The 15,000-nt window shown below is 44.3% G+C and overlaps 1 protein-coding gene across 1 annotated transcript in view; it reads left to right on the top strand.

The window, feature by feature from the left end:
* The window catches only part of chrna11 (cholinergic receptor, nicotinic, alpha 11), a 113,729-nt gene that overhangs the window by 60,829 nt on the left and 37,900 nt on the right, over positions 1-15,000 (top strand). Inside the window, exon 6 of the mRNA XM_063185813.1 lies at positions 3,382-3,549. Coding sequence (XP_063041883.1) covers positions 3,382-3,549 — 168 coding nt within the window. The remainder of the gene's footprint in view (positions 1-3,381; positions 3,550-15,000) is intronic.

Raw genomic sequence — 15,000 nt, 5'->3', positions numbered from 1 at the left:
TGTGTGTGTGTGTTGGTGTCTGTGTGTTTGTGTGTGTGTGTGTGTGTGTGTGTGTGTGTGTGTGTGTGTGTGTTGGTATCTGTGTGTGTGTGTGTGTGTGTGTGTGTGTGTGTGTGTGTGTGTGTGTGTGTGTGTGTGTGTGTGTGTGTGTGTGTGTGTGTGTGTGTGTGTGTGTGTGTGTGGGTGGGTGTCTGTGTGTTTGTGTGTTTGTGTGTGTGTGTGTGTGTGTGTGTGTGTGTGTGTATTTCTGTGTGTGTATTTGCGTGTGTGTGTCAGAGGTGTGTGTATGTGTATGTTTGTGTTTGTGTGTGTCAGATGTGTTTATATGTACGTATGTGTGACTGTTTGTTGGGCGGGCGGGGGTTACAAGACAATTGTCTTAGGAAGAGACTGTGTCCTTGTTCAACCCACAATCATGCTCGTAAAACTGAAGCGTGTCAGCTTATGCATTAGATTGTGAATGTACAGTATAGCAAGTCTGGCTTTAGAAGCAGGTAGGCAGGGGCGGATTATGACTCCTTTGGCCCCTGGGCCAGACAGAAAGGAAGTCCCCCCTCCATGCTGTTGCTAATTTCTAAAAAAAGACTTAGGGTTTTAGCCCATAAATTAAAGATTCAATGTTGTTGTTTTTTTGGATTCTCCCCCAAGAACATTTAAAAATACAGTTGTTAAGGCCCTACCGTGGCTGATATGGTAGGGCACTCGTCTACAACGCGGCCGACCCGGGTGCGATTCCTGGCCCGGGTCCTTTGCCGGCCCTTCCCCATCTCTCTCTCCCAACTCTCTTTCTGTCTCTACTTCACTGCCCTGTCTGAGGAAAAAAAAAACAATAAAGGCTTGTAAAGCCTCCCACAAATACGTAATACAGTTGTTAAAATGCAGTGTGAGAATGGAAATATAGAGTCTTGGATTTCAGGGCCCCCTTGGTTCTTGGCCCCCTGGGCCTGGGCCCGGTAGGCCCGTGCAGCAGTAATCCATCCATGCAGGTGGGTTGGCATTAGCAGTGTGAGACAGCAGTCTCTCCCCCTGGCTGGGGGATTAAGACCTAACTGTGCCAGTTAAATAGCAGCTCCTTTGCTCTGCACTGCCCCATTTTCCCCTGCGTTTTTCCTTTTCTCTGTCTGACCTTTTCATTCTTGTGCTTTACTGTTTTTTTTCCCTGTTTCAATTTCTCTCTCTCTCTCTCTCTCTCTCTCTCTCTCTCTCTCTCTCTCCTCTCTCTCTCTCTCTCTCTCTCTCTCTCTCTCTCTCTCTCTCTCTCTCTCTCTCTCTCTCTCTCTCTCTCTCTCTCTCTCTCTCTCTCTCTCCCTCTCTCTCTGGTCTTTCTGACAAACTGTCACCCTCTCAGCCTTGCCCAATGCCCACCCATTTCATTATTTTGTGCTCCCATTTTCTCTTTCTTTCTCTCTCCCTCTCTATCCCTCTCTCTTCATATCTCTTTCTATTTCAGACTCATTCTCAACCCTCCCTGCCAAAGCCACCCTGTGTTTGTGTGTGTGTGTGTGTGTGTGTGTGTGTGTGTGTGTGTGTGTGTGTGTGTGTGTGTGTGTGTGTGTGTTTGTGTGCGTGTGTGTGCGTGTGTGTGTGTGCGTGTGTGAGTGTGTGTGTGTGTGTGTGCCCGCATGTGTGCATGCGTGTGTATGTGCTTGCGTGCGTGTGTGTGTGCATGCCTCTCTGTTTGTGTCTGCATGTGTATGTGCGTGCGTGCGTGTGCGTGTATGTGAGAATGCCTCTGTGTGTGTGTGTGTGTGTGTGTGTGTGTGTGTGTGTGTGTGTGTGTGTGTGTGTGTGTGTGCACGCATGCATGTGTGTGTGTGAAGGAGGGCGGCAACTGTCACTCTCATCTGTCAGTTTGGTGCTGTCACTATGGCAGTCAGAGTAGCAGCGATGGCTCTGTTATTCACAGTGACATGCATTCAGTGCTTGGCTTTGCTTAAAGCTTTATTTAGTCTGTCAACTCTCCCATCCATCCCCGCTCGTTTACTTTAGCTCCATCATTCTTTCTATATTATATCCCAGCTCGTTTACTTTCACTTAATCCTCATTTCTTTTGGTACGCCTCTCTTCACTCCCCGTCTTCTCCATCTGGGGTTGTTTGTCTTGATTCATTTTTTTTTCCTCTTCAATTTTTCTCTCGCTGTGAATTAAGAATGGAGTGGGAGTTTTACTTGAAGTGTATATTATTATTACATACAGTAGGTTATTATGGACTGCCCTTTAAAGGCTGTCCTCCTTTTTATTAGTCATCAGCAGAGGTGTCAAAAGTAAAAGTACAAAACTAGTGTTCTAGAAATGAAGAGCTCTTTTCCAAAACTCTATACCCACCATTTTTGACTTTTTGCATTTTAATATTGGAATTGACTGTTAAGAAGTCTTGTCATCTATATGTGAATTATTGCCATTCAAACGTTTTGAGAACATACATTTGAAACCTCTGTAAAATGCATTTTGCAATGCAATTCAATGGAATGCCCAATACAAAAATGTAAATTTCCCAACATTCTTTAAGATGGATATACGTATGTCATTTTGGAAAAGAGCCCTTCAAATCTAGACGCCCCTAGCTGTGACACCATTTACTCCATTGTACCTAATGAGGCAGATAGACTGTGTTGTTGTTACTGAAAAACACACAAAAAAAACCAAATAAGGACCCACCACAAATTTGATCCACGGTGCAGAGTCAGCTGATCCTAAGACAAGGACACGGGTATACAGGTTACTCAGATTAGTTAACTTTGTGGAATGAAATTTTCCTCTTATCATCATGGGTCATTAAACATCCTACACAGGTTTAAGGTGCTTTATTAACCAAAATAATCCATCCAATGGGTTTGCATGTGGAGTAGTTTTTATGTAAACTGTGTGATATGTCTTTTTAAAGTGTTCTTGTCATATATACAGCACATGTTTGGCAACCTCTGTGGCGGCTGAATAGTGACTTTTTCCTTTTACTTCATTCTCTTGTTCTTCTCCTCTGTCACTGTCTCTGTCTCTGTCTCGGCCTCGGTCTCTCTCTCTCTCCCTCTCTGAGTCTCTCTGCTCTCTGTGTTTGTGTGTTGGGAACTGGCTGGGAACGTTCAAGGCCCTGGTTGAGTCCAGGATCACAGTGTAGTATGCCTACTATCAAGCTATAGAAAACCTTGAACTGTTTGTTAAGGAGTGGTGTGCGGACAAAGCGGTGTAGGCAGTTAAGGCGGGTGGTGGGTTAAGGTTTCTTTGGTAAGGGGTTGGTTTTAATGGGGTGTAGGGTGTGGTGGGTTGGGGGTTGTAGGCATATCTTGTGGATGTTTGGACCAGTGATTTAAGATTGAATTAAGTGATTAGTTGAGTGATTGAGTGATTTTAAACGTCCGCGTCTCTCTTCTTCCTCCTCATCAGGGATCTTCATGAGTACCTGTAATGTGGACGTGCGCTGGTTCCCCTTTGACATCCAGAAGTGTGAGTTGAAGTTCGGCTCGTGGACGTTTGACGGCTGGCTGCTGGACCTGCAGATGACGGAGGCAGATCTGTCTGGATATATGCCCAACGGGGAGTGGGACCTTGTGGGTGAGTACGGATGCACGCACACACACACACGCACACGCACACGCACACGCACACGCACACACACACACACAGGCGGTACACACACACACACACACACATTGACACCGGCAGATGATGGACGTCGATCTCTCTGGATGCCTGCCCAACAGGGGGCCTCGTGGGTAAGAAAGGAGAGAGAGATAGAGAGGGACAGAGAGACACAGTGAGTGCCTTGCAATATGCGACCTTGCCTCCTCCACTTGCCTCCTTCACTTGCTTCTCTCCTCGTACCAGAAAGTAATATATCATGATGACATCACTGACAACAGCATTACATTTCAATATCTTGCAAAAGCTCAATTGTAGAGAGTCTTTTTCTCATTTGCAATTGGGATGGTGAATGAAAAACAGTCCCTCAAAAGTTGTTGTGGCAAGGCTGACAGCTGGGAAACTTTATCGTTTTCTCCACGGAGGAGGGGCCAGGAGGCGGGATGAGGAGACAAGCGCAAGTGGAGGAGGCAAGTTTGCATATTGCAACGCACTCAGAGAGACACAGAGAGAGAGAGATAGGCTGCTCTGCCAGAGATTCTTTAAAGTGTACCTCCGGGATTTTGGACACCAGACCTCATTTCCGAGTCAGCCAGGGTGTAAACGATGTGTCCAGAACGTTTTTTTCACATTCCATGCAGTCCTTGTGAATTCTCATATCCATGTTGCTAAGCTAGCGCAAGTGAACGGCAATGGGTAGCCTGCCCCCAAAAATAGTCTTATCCTGTTTAAACAACATTCAAAACAAAACCGTTATTATGCCATACTGCACGTGTAAATGTTTGTCTTAGTAGAATGAAGTTTGAAATTAAACCAACCTTGCACTGCGTGGATTTTGCCATGTTGAGAGACTATTTTTTCGGGGTCGGCGGAATTTTACTTTGCTCTCTTCAGTTGTGATGTAGCCCACCCACCCACTTCAGGGAGCCGCAAGAGACATTGCAAATCAAGGCTAGTTCTACAACTGCTTTCGGATCGAATAGTGGATTAAAACCCAACGACATCGCACCATGGTACATCAGTGTGTATATACCAACTGCAATAATAAAGCCCACAGATGGGTATCGGCAAGTTTCCATTGGTTTCCAGTGAAAGATGTTGAAAGAACCAAACTCTGGCTCCTGGCTGCAGGGCTACATCAACACACCGATGGAGACGCTCCGTAGGCTACCCCGGTGCTTTGCAGTGACCATTTCAGTCCTGACGACTTCACAAAGTCCTTCTCGAAGTCTAATACCTACACGGAAAACTCTAAAAGTGTCCGCGGTGCCAACCGCATTCCCAGATCTACATTTTGTGGCACGCACCAACAGTCTCCGAAGAACAGGTGTGTTGCTATGCTTTCTGCTTCTATGATGGTAGCTGGTATAATGGCTTCGCCTACATTAGCCAAAACTTGGGCTAGAAGTTACCCTTTTGGATTGGCATGTTGTAATGCTTTACTGTTATTTTGTGTAATTGCTGTGACAAATGGCATTAGACATGACTTGCCGTATTCCTATGGATTCATAAGTTACGCAACGCTATGTGATCTGGCTTGACATTGTGGAATATGTCACTCGTAACTCTAGTTGTTATTACATGGAATGTTTTTTGAGACGAGATGGAATGGAAGGATGAAAGGGATTTAGAAGAGATGGGTGCACTGTTCTGTTCGCCAACATCTAATGCTCTGTAGACACACGGGTCATCTAGTAACAACCAAACATTGTCATGGCATATTCAATGTTACGAAAGGTTGACAAAGTCGGACAGAAAGCATTACTCTTGGTGTTTGCGAGCGAGGTCAGGGAGAGGGGAATAACGTTCACTTTTGCAAACTTTTTGGATTTGCATGTTATAATGCTATACTGTTATTTTGTGTAATTGCTATAACAAATTTTCCTGGTGAACCAGTAGCCTGTAAGTAACAGGCTACTGGCACACTGCCCTTTCACGCCTCTCCGCAGGCGGGGTTTAGTCAAAAGATGCTTGCACGCGGTTGGAGCAACCTCATATGAATGACATGACACTTCGACCACTCACGTTGAAGCTTTGTGACGTAGGACGTGTCGTCACGTAAGCGCCGCCAGGTCGGGAACCAAAACAGAACAACGTCCTTTAGAAAATCAATTTGAGGTATTTTGGATAACACCGCTGAAATTGCTGCTTCCATCTCGACGCATGATAACTCCTCGCACGCCGCCATTACTGTTGTGATTCAGGGAGGGGGCGGGCACAGCCGAACTACCCTGGGGGAGGGTGTTGCGTTCGATAAACGTCATACCCACTGAAATCCCTCCCTACGATCCTGATTCGTCGTGCTGCCCCGGTTATTTCGAAAACGGAGGAGAGCGAATCACAGGTGTACCAGAAGGATTGTGTAGCCCAGCCCCCTGGGCGTCAACACATAGCTTCTGGTTCACCAGGAAAATAACAAATGGCATTAGAAATGATTTGCCGTATGGACTCATACGTTACGCAACGCTATGTGATCTGGCTTGACATTGTGAAATATGTCAATCGTAGCCATTGAGAGTAAATAGAATTCTATTTACTGTCAATGCTCGTAGCTCTAGTTAAGCGGGCTTGCGGAGCAAGAGCAGAGCTCTTGCAGAGCAAGGCCCGTTTATAGTAATCTCTAAGTCCTGTTTCTTATTAAGCGGGCTTGCGGAGCAAGGACCATGCAGAGCATGGCCCTTGCAGAGCAAGGCCCGTTTATAGTAATCTCTAAGTCCTGTTTCTTATTTATTATAGCTTGGTCTTGTGCAGGGCAGCAGTAAAAATAGAAAATGGATCTCCTCCTAGGCCTTTCGAGATAGAGACACCGTTCAAACACTAAAACGACCGGCTCGGCTTGGAGATCGCGTATATTAATAGGCTTTTTCGTGTCTCTTGTCGTTTTCCCGTTTTTGGCGATTTTGTGAAAGCCTGGGTCCCCATTGAAAATAGTGGTGGAACCTCCATGAACCAAAATTCCGCCACTCTAGAGATTAGAGTGTAGGAGGCTTTTTCGGTCATAAAACATCAACACTTTCACCTAGAAGTTTAGTTGACGCGTTGTTAGCGAGCTCTATGGGATGTCTCCAAATTGTCAAAGTTTCATCTCCCAACTCCCAATACTTTTTAAATGGCAGGTTTGTAAAAAAAACAGACCTGGCTCTATGGAGAATCCCAGTCTTTGGAAAAGTGCATTTTTCAAGAGATCAGCGCATGTCCCACACGGAGGTCCATTTGTGCCTGAAAAATTTAACCTATAAACTTCATTCAAAGACTGTTAGAGACATCACAAGCATGACTCCGATCTGTGAAAAGGACACGTTTACAACGATGTTGTAAAGACAAAAAACTCATTCTCATTTTCTCCCCTGTTAAAGGCTCAATACTAACTGTCTTTCAGTCAATCACAACAGGTGCAGCCAGTGAAGGATTCCATTTCAACTGTCACTGTCTCAAGATTCCATTCTTAACGAGCAGGTGCGAGCAAGCATTCTAGAAGTCCATTGTTCAGCTCTGCAATGCAATGTAATATAGTCTTGCTGGACTATGCATGACAATTAGCTGCTTGGCTTAGTGGTAATGCATGCTGCTGCATTAGAGATATGGAGGTTGAGGGTTCGAAACCCACACGAAGCAATGTTGATTTTCTAAATTATATCATATGCAGCGTTCCTTGGCCGACTTAAAATGCCATACATGTATATCATTTAGTATGGATGGCAAATGTGCTGAATTACAGATATTGAGGTTGGGGGTTCGAAACCCAGTCAAAGCCATGTTGATTTTCAAAATTACATCATATGCAGTGTTCCTTGGCCAACTTAAAGTGCCATGTATGTCATTTAGTATGCATGGCAAATGTGCTGGATTACAGATATGGAGGTCGGGGGTTCGAATCCCAGTCAAAGCCATGTTGATTTTCAAAAGTATATCATATGCAGTGTTCCTTGGCCAACTTAAAATGCCATGTATGTCATTTAGTATGAATGGCAAATGTGCTGAATTAGGGATATGGGGGTTGGAGGTTCGAACCCCAGTCGAAGCCATGTTGATTTTCAAAATGATATCATATGCAGTGTTCCTTAGCCAACTTCAAATATCATGTATTGTATGTCATTTAATATCAATGGCAAAGGGGTTGGATTACAGATATGGAGGTTGTGAGTTCTAATCCCGCTCGAAGCCATGTTGATTTTCAAAATTATATCATATGCAGTGTTCCTTAGCCAACTTAAAATACCATCTATGTCATTTAGTATATCCCCAAAACGCAGAGCTACAACACTTTCAAGATGGCTGAATCCAAGATGGCTGAATTGTTTGGCCCATAACTTCTGACTGGGTGGATGGAGTTTTTCCAAGATTTCTTTTAGCTTTGTTTTCTCAATAGTACTTTGTTTCATCTCTGCCCCAAAAGGCAAGCCCGCTTCCAGCATTTTCTGTGAGAATGCATTTCTAGTTATTATTGGTTCTCTTGTACAGGGACAGTAAAAATAGAAAATGGATCTCCTCCTAGGCCTTTCGAGATAGAGACACCGTTCAAACACTAAAACGACCGGCTCGGCTTGGAGATCGCGTCTCGTTATAGGCTTCTCCGTGTCTCTTGTCGTTTTCCCGTTTTTGGCGATTTAGTGAAAGCCTGGGTCCCCATTCAAAACCATGGTGGAACCTTCATGAACGACAGTTCCGCCACTCTAGAGATTAGAGTGTAGGAGGCTTTTTCGGTCATAAAACATCAACACTTTCACCTAGAAGTTTAGTTGACGCGTTGTTAGCGAGCTCTATGGGATGTCTCCAAATTGTCAAAGTTTCATCTCCCAACTCCCAATACTTTTTAAATGGCAGGTTTGTAAAAAAAACAGACCTGGCTCTATGGAGAATCCCAGTCTTTGGAAAAGTGCATTTTTCAAGAGATCAGCGCATGTCCCACACGGAGGTCCATTTGTGCCTGAAAAATTTAACCTATAAACTTCATTCAAAGACTGTTAGAGACATCACAAGCATGACTCCGATCTGTGAAAAGGACACGTGCCAACTCCTTTTAGTTTTTTTACAACGATGTTGTAAAGACAAAAAAACTCATTTTCTCCCCTGTTAAAGGCTCAATACTACCTGTCTTTCAGTCAATCACAACAGGTGCAGCCAGTGAAGGATTCCATTTCAACTGTCACTGTCTCAAGATTCCATTCTTAACGAGCAGGTGCGAGCAAGCATTCTAGAAGTCCATTGTTCAGCTCTGCAATGCAATGTAATATAGTCTTGCTGGACTATGCATGACAATTAGCTGCTTGGCTTAGTGGTAATGCATGCTGCTGCATTAGAGATATGGAGGTTGAGGGTTCGAAACCCACACGAAGCAATGTTGATTTTCTAAATTATATCATATGCAGCGTTCCTTGGCCGACTCAAAAATGCCATACATGTATATCATTTAGTATGGATGGCAAATGTGCTGAATTACAGATATTGAGGTTGGGGGTTCGAAACCCAGTCAAAGCCATGTTGTTTTTCAAAATTACATCATATGCAGTGTTCCTTGGCCAACTTAAAGTGCCATGTATGTCATTTAGTATGCATGGCAAATGTGCTGGATTACAGATATGGAGGTTGGGGGTTCGAATCCCAGTCAAAGCCATGTTGATTTTCAAAAGTATATCATATGCAGTGTTCCTTGGCCAACTTAAAATGCCATGTATGTCATTTAGTATGAATGGCAAATGTGCTGAATTAGGGATATGGGGGTTGGAGGTTCGAACCCCAGTCGAAGCCATGTTGATTTTCAAAATGATATCATATGCAGTGTTCCTTAGCCAACTTCAAATATCATGTATTGTATGTCATTTAATATCAATGGCAAAGGGGTTGGATTACAGATATGGAGGTTGTGAGTTCTAATCCCGCTCGAAGCCATGTTGATTTTCAAAATTATATCATATGCAGTGTTCCTTAGCCAACTTAAAATACCATCTATGTCATTTAGTATATCCCCAAAACGCAGAGCTACAACACTTTCAAGATGGCTGAATCCAAGATGGCTGAATTGTTTGGCCCATAACTTCTGACTGGGTGGATGGAGTTTTTCCAAGATTTCTTTTAGCTTTGTTTTCTCAATAGTACTTTGTTTCATCTCTGCCCCAAAAGGCAAGCCCGCTTCCAGCATTTTCTGTGAGAATGCATTTCTAGTTATGATTACATGGAATGTTTTTTGAGACGAGATGGAATGGGAGGATGAAAGGGAGAAGAGTGCGTTCTGTTCGCCAACATGCTGTGTAGACACACGGTCATCTAGTAACAACCAAACATTGTTATGGCATATGTTTCAATGTTACGAAAGGTTGACAAAGTCGGACAGAAAGCATTACTCTTGATGTTTGCGAGCGAGGTCAGGGAGAGGGGAAAACCGTTCAGTTTTACAAACTTCAAAGATGTAGGAGTTCGCTCTATGGAAAAGTTATGGATGTGTCAAACGAAGCTAGGATTTGTACTAGGAATATCACTCCGCGGCTGTCAAGCGTTCAAATCAGGGAACACAAATTGCTGATGGTGATCAAACATGATTGCAATGTTGGTTTAATTTCAAACTTCATTCTATCAAGACAAGTATTTACACTTGCAGTCTGGCATAATAATGGGGTTGTTTTGAATGTTGTTGCAACTGGATAAGACTATTTTTGGGCGCAGGCTACCCATTGCCGTTCACTTGCGCTAGCTTAGCAACATGGATATGAGAATTCACAAGGACTGCATGGAATGTGAAAAAAACGTTCTGGACACATCGTTTACACCCTGGCTGGCTCGGAAATGAGGTCTGGTGTCCAAAATCCCGGAGGTACACTTTAAGTATATGTAGAGATATGCCAACATAATAGGTTTCTATGGACACCTAACGCGACCAGGTTCCGGTCTGCCTAAAGGGCCGTGTCATAATGCTCCTACAATGAATAGAACAGTCCTTAGGTCTGCCTAGGTCTGCCTAAGGGGGGCCATAATAGAACCAGGAAACAATGGGTCAATGGAACCTCTCTCTCTACTCTCTCTGGCTCCGCTGTGGTCTGCCCTCAGAAACACACTCCACAGGGTTGGGTCTTCTACTACAGGAACTATGGGTCAAAGTGCAGTTTGCACATTTCAGAAACGAACTAGTTCATTCATAGTTCATAATTGTTTATAGTTTGTTCATAGTTCCCAAAATGAACTAATTCATAGGTCATACCCGTTAGTTTTGCAAGAGTTTTTTTTGCAAAATATATTGGTCAATATCACTGTCAAAGCTGCCAAAACTATAGTATGTTGAACTAGTTCAGGTACAATACTGACACTGAGACACAGTTTCAACTCAGTTCACATCCTAGTCATAATATTCTGCTGAGCCGTGAGCCAAGCTAACATTCCTTTGCCAACTGAGCAGCTCAACACAACAGTCACTGGAATCCAGGGTGGAGGATGATAGCTCAGCTCCCGGTTACTTAGCTCTTAGTGCTCTGATCAGAGGGATCACAAACTGTTACTCTCAGACTCTCAGAGTCACTCAGCAGGCCTGAACGTGGGTGTGGAAAGAGTCTGTTGTGATGTTCACTCCTCACAGCCACAAACCAACATCCGCATTCACTCCCTTTTTCAACTCACCCGCTCGACTCGAGTCATTCAGAGTGCTGCAGTCATCTGCAGGGTCTAAATGCCATTCTTAGCTACATTGACTTCCACATCCACCGCTTCCTTTGTCAACTCAGCAGCAGCAACAACAACTCAGGAGTCACTCAAAGGAAGGCCAGACTACATCCTTGGAGATGATGAAAAGGCACAAGAGCTTTATTGTCATGGAGTACTGTGAACAGGGGCCAGAACAGAGTATATTCTGCTCTCTCTCTCTCTCTCTCTCTCTCTCTCTCTCTCTCTCTCTCTCTCTGTATCTCTCGGTCTCTGTCTCTGTGTGTGTGTGTGTGTGTGTGTGTGTGTGTGTGTGTGTGTGTGTGTGTGTGTGTGTGTGTGTGTGTGTGTGTGTGTGTGTGTGTGTGTGTGTGTGTGTGTGTGTGTGTGTGTGTGTGTGTGTGTGTTTGTACTGAACAGGGGTCACTCAGAACAGAGTCTATTCTTCTCTCCTGTTCCCTCAGCCAAATTGCAAGGGCTGGATTAAGATGGCCAGGAACCTCTTGGCCACATGTTGCTGTAGGCCCCACGAAATCTGCAACAAAACTACATACACAGCATTGTAAATCTGACCCAAGAATAAAGGATATTTGCCAAATAGTGGAGTGGGGTATTAACCAGATTTGACAATCCATTAATCCATTAAGACACAGCGTTATACATTTGCTGTTACCAGAACGGAAATGACCAAGTCATAGTGCGTTACTGAAGGCCCTGTGTTATGTCATAGTAGTGTAGTACTATAGTAGTTAACTTTTCAATGACAGCCCTACCGTGGCCTAACAGAAGGGCACTGGGCTACTATATTGGCGACCCGGGTTTGTTTCCAGCCCGGGTCCTATGCCGATCCTTCCCCACATCTCTCTCCCCATTTGTATCCTGTCACTCCTTCCCTGTCCTGTCATACAAATAAAGTCATAAAAAAACAACAACAACAAAACTTTTCAATTACTATTACAGGGTTCCACTGGTGGAACAGTGTGCATTATGGGGCTACAAATGACTGTGTCAAGACAGTGTATTATGACAATTCTTTGGCTTATTGTTGGGGGGTGCTGGCAGTTGGGGGCCCCAAGGTTGCAGCCATATCTAGTATCTATCCTGTGTATCTGTATATCTGTATATCTGTATATCTGTATATCTGTATATCTGTGTATCTGTATCCTGTAGTATCTGGCACTGTGCACAGTGTCCGCACCGCATCCACTCACCTTTTCAACTCAGCAGCACAACACACAATCAATGGAGTTCTGTGGGCAGTCAGTCATCCCTGGGTCCTGCTTCCAAGAAGTAGCCCCATATTTTTTTTTTAACTGAGAATGTCTCGAAGGCATGGTGGTGTGTAATGTTAGCAAACTATCCAGAACAAAACATCAAAGTGCATCAGGGTGCCTTCGCCTCTTCCTTCCCTCTGAGCAGAGATTATATTCGTGGTTGGAATCACAAAGCGACAAGGTTTTTGGACAGGCAGCAGACAGGCAGGCAGGCTACCTGAGGACTTCATTCAGACTGGGGGAAATAATTGGACAGGGTTGGGTGGTGCGGATGATGTTCCTTTTTGTTGTTTTTGTTCTGTGAACCATAGCTTTTGGAAAATAGCAGAGATGGGGATGGTACTCATAGCTATTGAGATAATAATATTTCATGACAAAAGGCTGATGGAATACATCATGCACCCCCAGATTTAATATCATGATTGTCTTGTTTTTTTGTACGGTATAGTTCCTGACAGTGAGGTCAGCACAGGCTCATCTGAGGAAGCTCAACCTGAGCAAACCTACTAGTTTCCTAGGGTCTAGGCTAAGAGTGGGAGGGCAGAGTGTTTTTTTTTCCTTAACAAATTGAAGTTTCCTCTCGAAAATGTCATTTGGCCCTGGAGGTTGGAAGGTTCTATCTGCTCACTATCTGGGGAGGTAATTGAATTATAATGTCATTCTGCCAAGGTCGCATTAGGCCAGTTCAGCTGTGCCTGCTGAAGCTGAACCACACTGATCCACATTTGATATCTATGAAGTGAAATCAAATGTTCAGCAGCTGTTCATTTTACTCTGGTTGTGATGGTTCCTGAGGTTGCAGAGTTTGTGATTGGCCTTCAGTGGAGTTTACGTGCTGCGATTGTCCTCTATACATGTGGTGCAACCGGAGCCCAGTTTTTGCAGTCTCTTGGAGGTTTCTTTCTTCAGAGTTCTCTTCAGATGTCTAAATTTTACGACTCGCTAGGCACGTATAACGAGAGACGACTAGCATGTGGGCAATTCTCCTGGGAAGCCACTTCAGACTAAAAGTGAAAATAAGACTTGGAACAAATTCAAATGCAGTAAGTGCGTAAACAGCTGTCACGGTTCAAATCCCAGTGCTCACTTCCTCCAGATGGCAAAAAGTGGAGAATGTGTGAGAATCAATATGCAGACAGAACAGGACACAACAGGAAGTTGGTGAATCATCCCTTGCACCCCCCTTCATCTCACCAGGCAAAAGTAACTCACAATAACAATAGTTCAACTCACTTCACCTGACCACAGCTGAAATATTTCTGATCTGGAACCCAACTTCCCAAGCAAGTGGCACTGTGATATAGGCCCAGTAATGCCTCTTTTCCACTGGCGGTTTTCTGGTAGACCTACAGTACAGCTCGACACAGCGCGACTCGGCCGCCACTTTTTGCTCTTCGATTGCTGTGTGGTGCCCAATTGAAAAGCAAAGCGGTGGATATGCGGTGGAGTTGCACTGTGTCGAGCTGTAGGCCTACCAGAAAAGCATCAGCGGAAAAGAGGCATAAGTATTCTGTATATATTTCAGTTCAATTCCTTATTTCAGACCGAAGGGGAATCCATATCACATATAAAAACCATCACAACACAGTAAATAACAAAAATAATTAATAACAGTGAGAAAAAAGGGAAAAAAGGACAAAAAAGAGGTAAAAGAGGGGGGGAAAGAACACATAGATATTGCTTAGCTCACTATCCCAAATACAGGCATGTTCGCCAGTGACTTATACTTTTAAGCATAACTTATAAACTTGATAGCAGTCTTACAGAGCTAAGTCCAGGGCTAGCCAAAACAGCAATCACATTGTTAAGTGATTCAGATACCCTGCACCTAAATCTATGTATAGATCAAATTATGTTGCACAGCTGCAGAAAGTTGGTACCGCAGCACTGACAAACATTTGACTTGCACTAGACCTTCTTGGGATTCTCAGCAGCAGCCTCATGCTGTCGTTGTAAGCCAACATGAGTTTCTTAATGCTGCATTTCTTGTAGTGGCACCATGGGACATGGGACCAATGTTGCCAGATTGGGCTGTTTCCTGCAAATTGGGCTGTTTAGGATGGCCGTGTGCGGGTAAAAATGGCATTTAGTAGAAAAACCTGCCGAATTTTTGCCATAGAGATCAATAGAATTGGGCGGGATTTTGTGCTTCTAGGCGGGTTTTCAGCATTTTTTGGCCTGGAAATCATCAGCATCATCTGGCAACCCTGCATGGGACAGGGTTGGGAAGTAACTGAGACCAGATTGGAACCTGGGTCCACATGGTCAGGTGTATTATTGCGCTGCGCCACAGCACCCATAACATAACACTACACTACATTACATTTGGCAGACGATTTTTTTTATATATATATATTTTGGGGCTTTTATGCCTTTATTTGACAGGACAGTCTAAGATGGTGACAGGAAGTGAGTGGGACAGAGAGACAGGGTGGGATCGGGAGATGACCCTGGCCAGACTCGAACCGGGGTCCCCGTGGGTGGACATGCAAGCCCAAATGTGGGGGGCTTAGCGCGCTGCCCC

Source organism: Engraulis encrasicolus, chromosome 20 (assembly GCF_034702125.1).
Source record: "Engraulis encrasicolus isolate BLACKSEA-1 chromosome 20, IST_EnEncr_1.0, whole genome shotgun sequence".
Classification (NCBI taxonomy): Eukaryota; Metazoa; Chordata; class Actinopteri; order Clupeiformes; family Engraulidae; genus Engraulis; species Engraulis encrasicolus.
The sequence above is the reverse complement of the archived record's forward strand: the minus strand, read 5'-3'. Positions and strand labels throughout refer to the sequence as shown.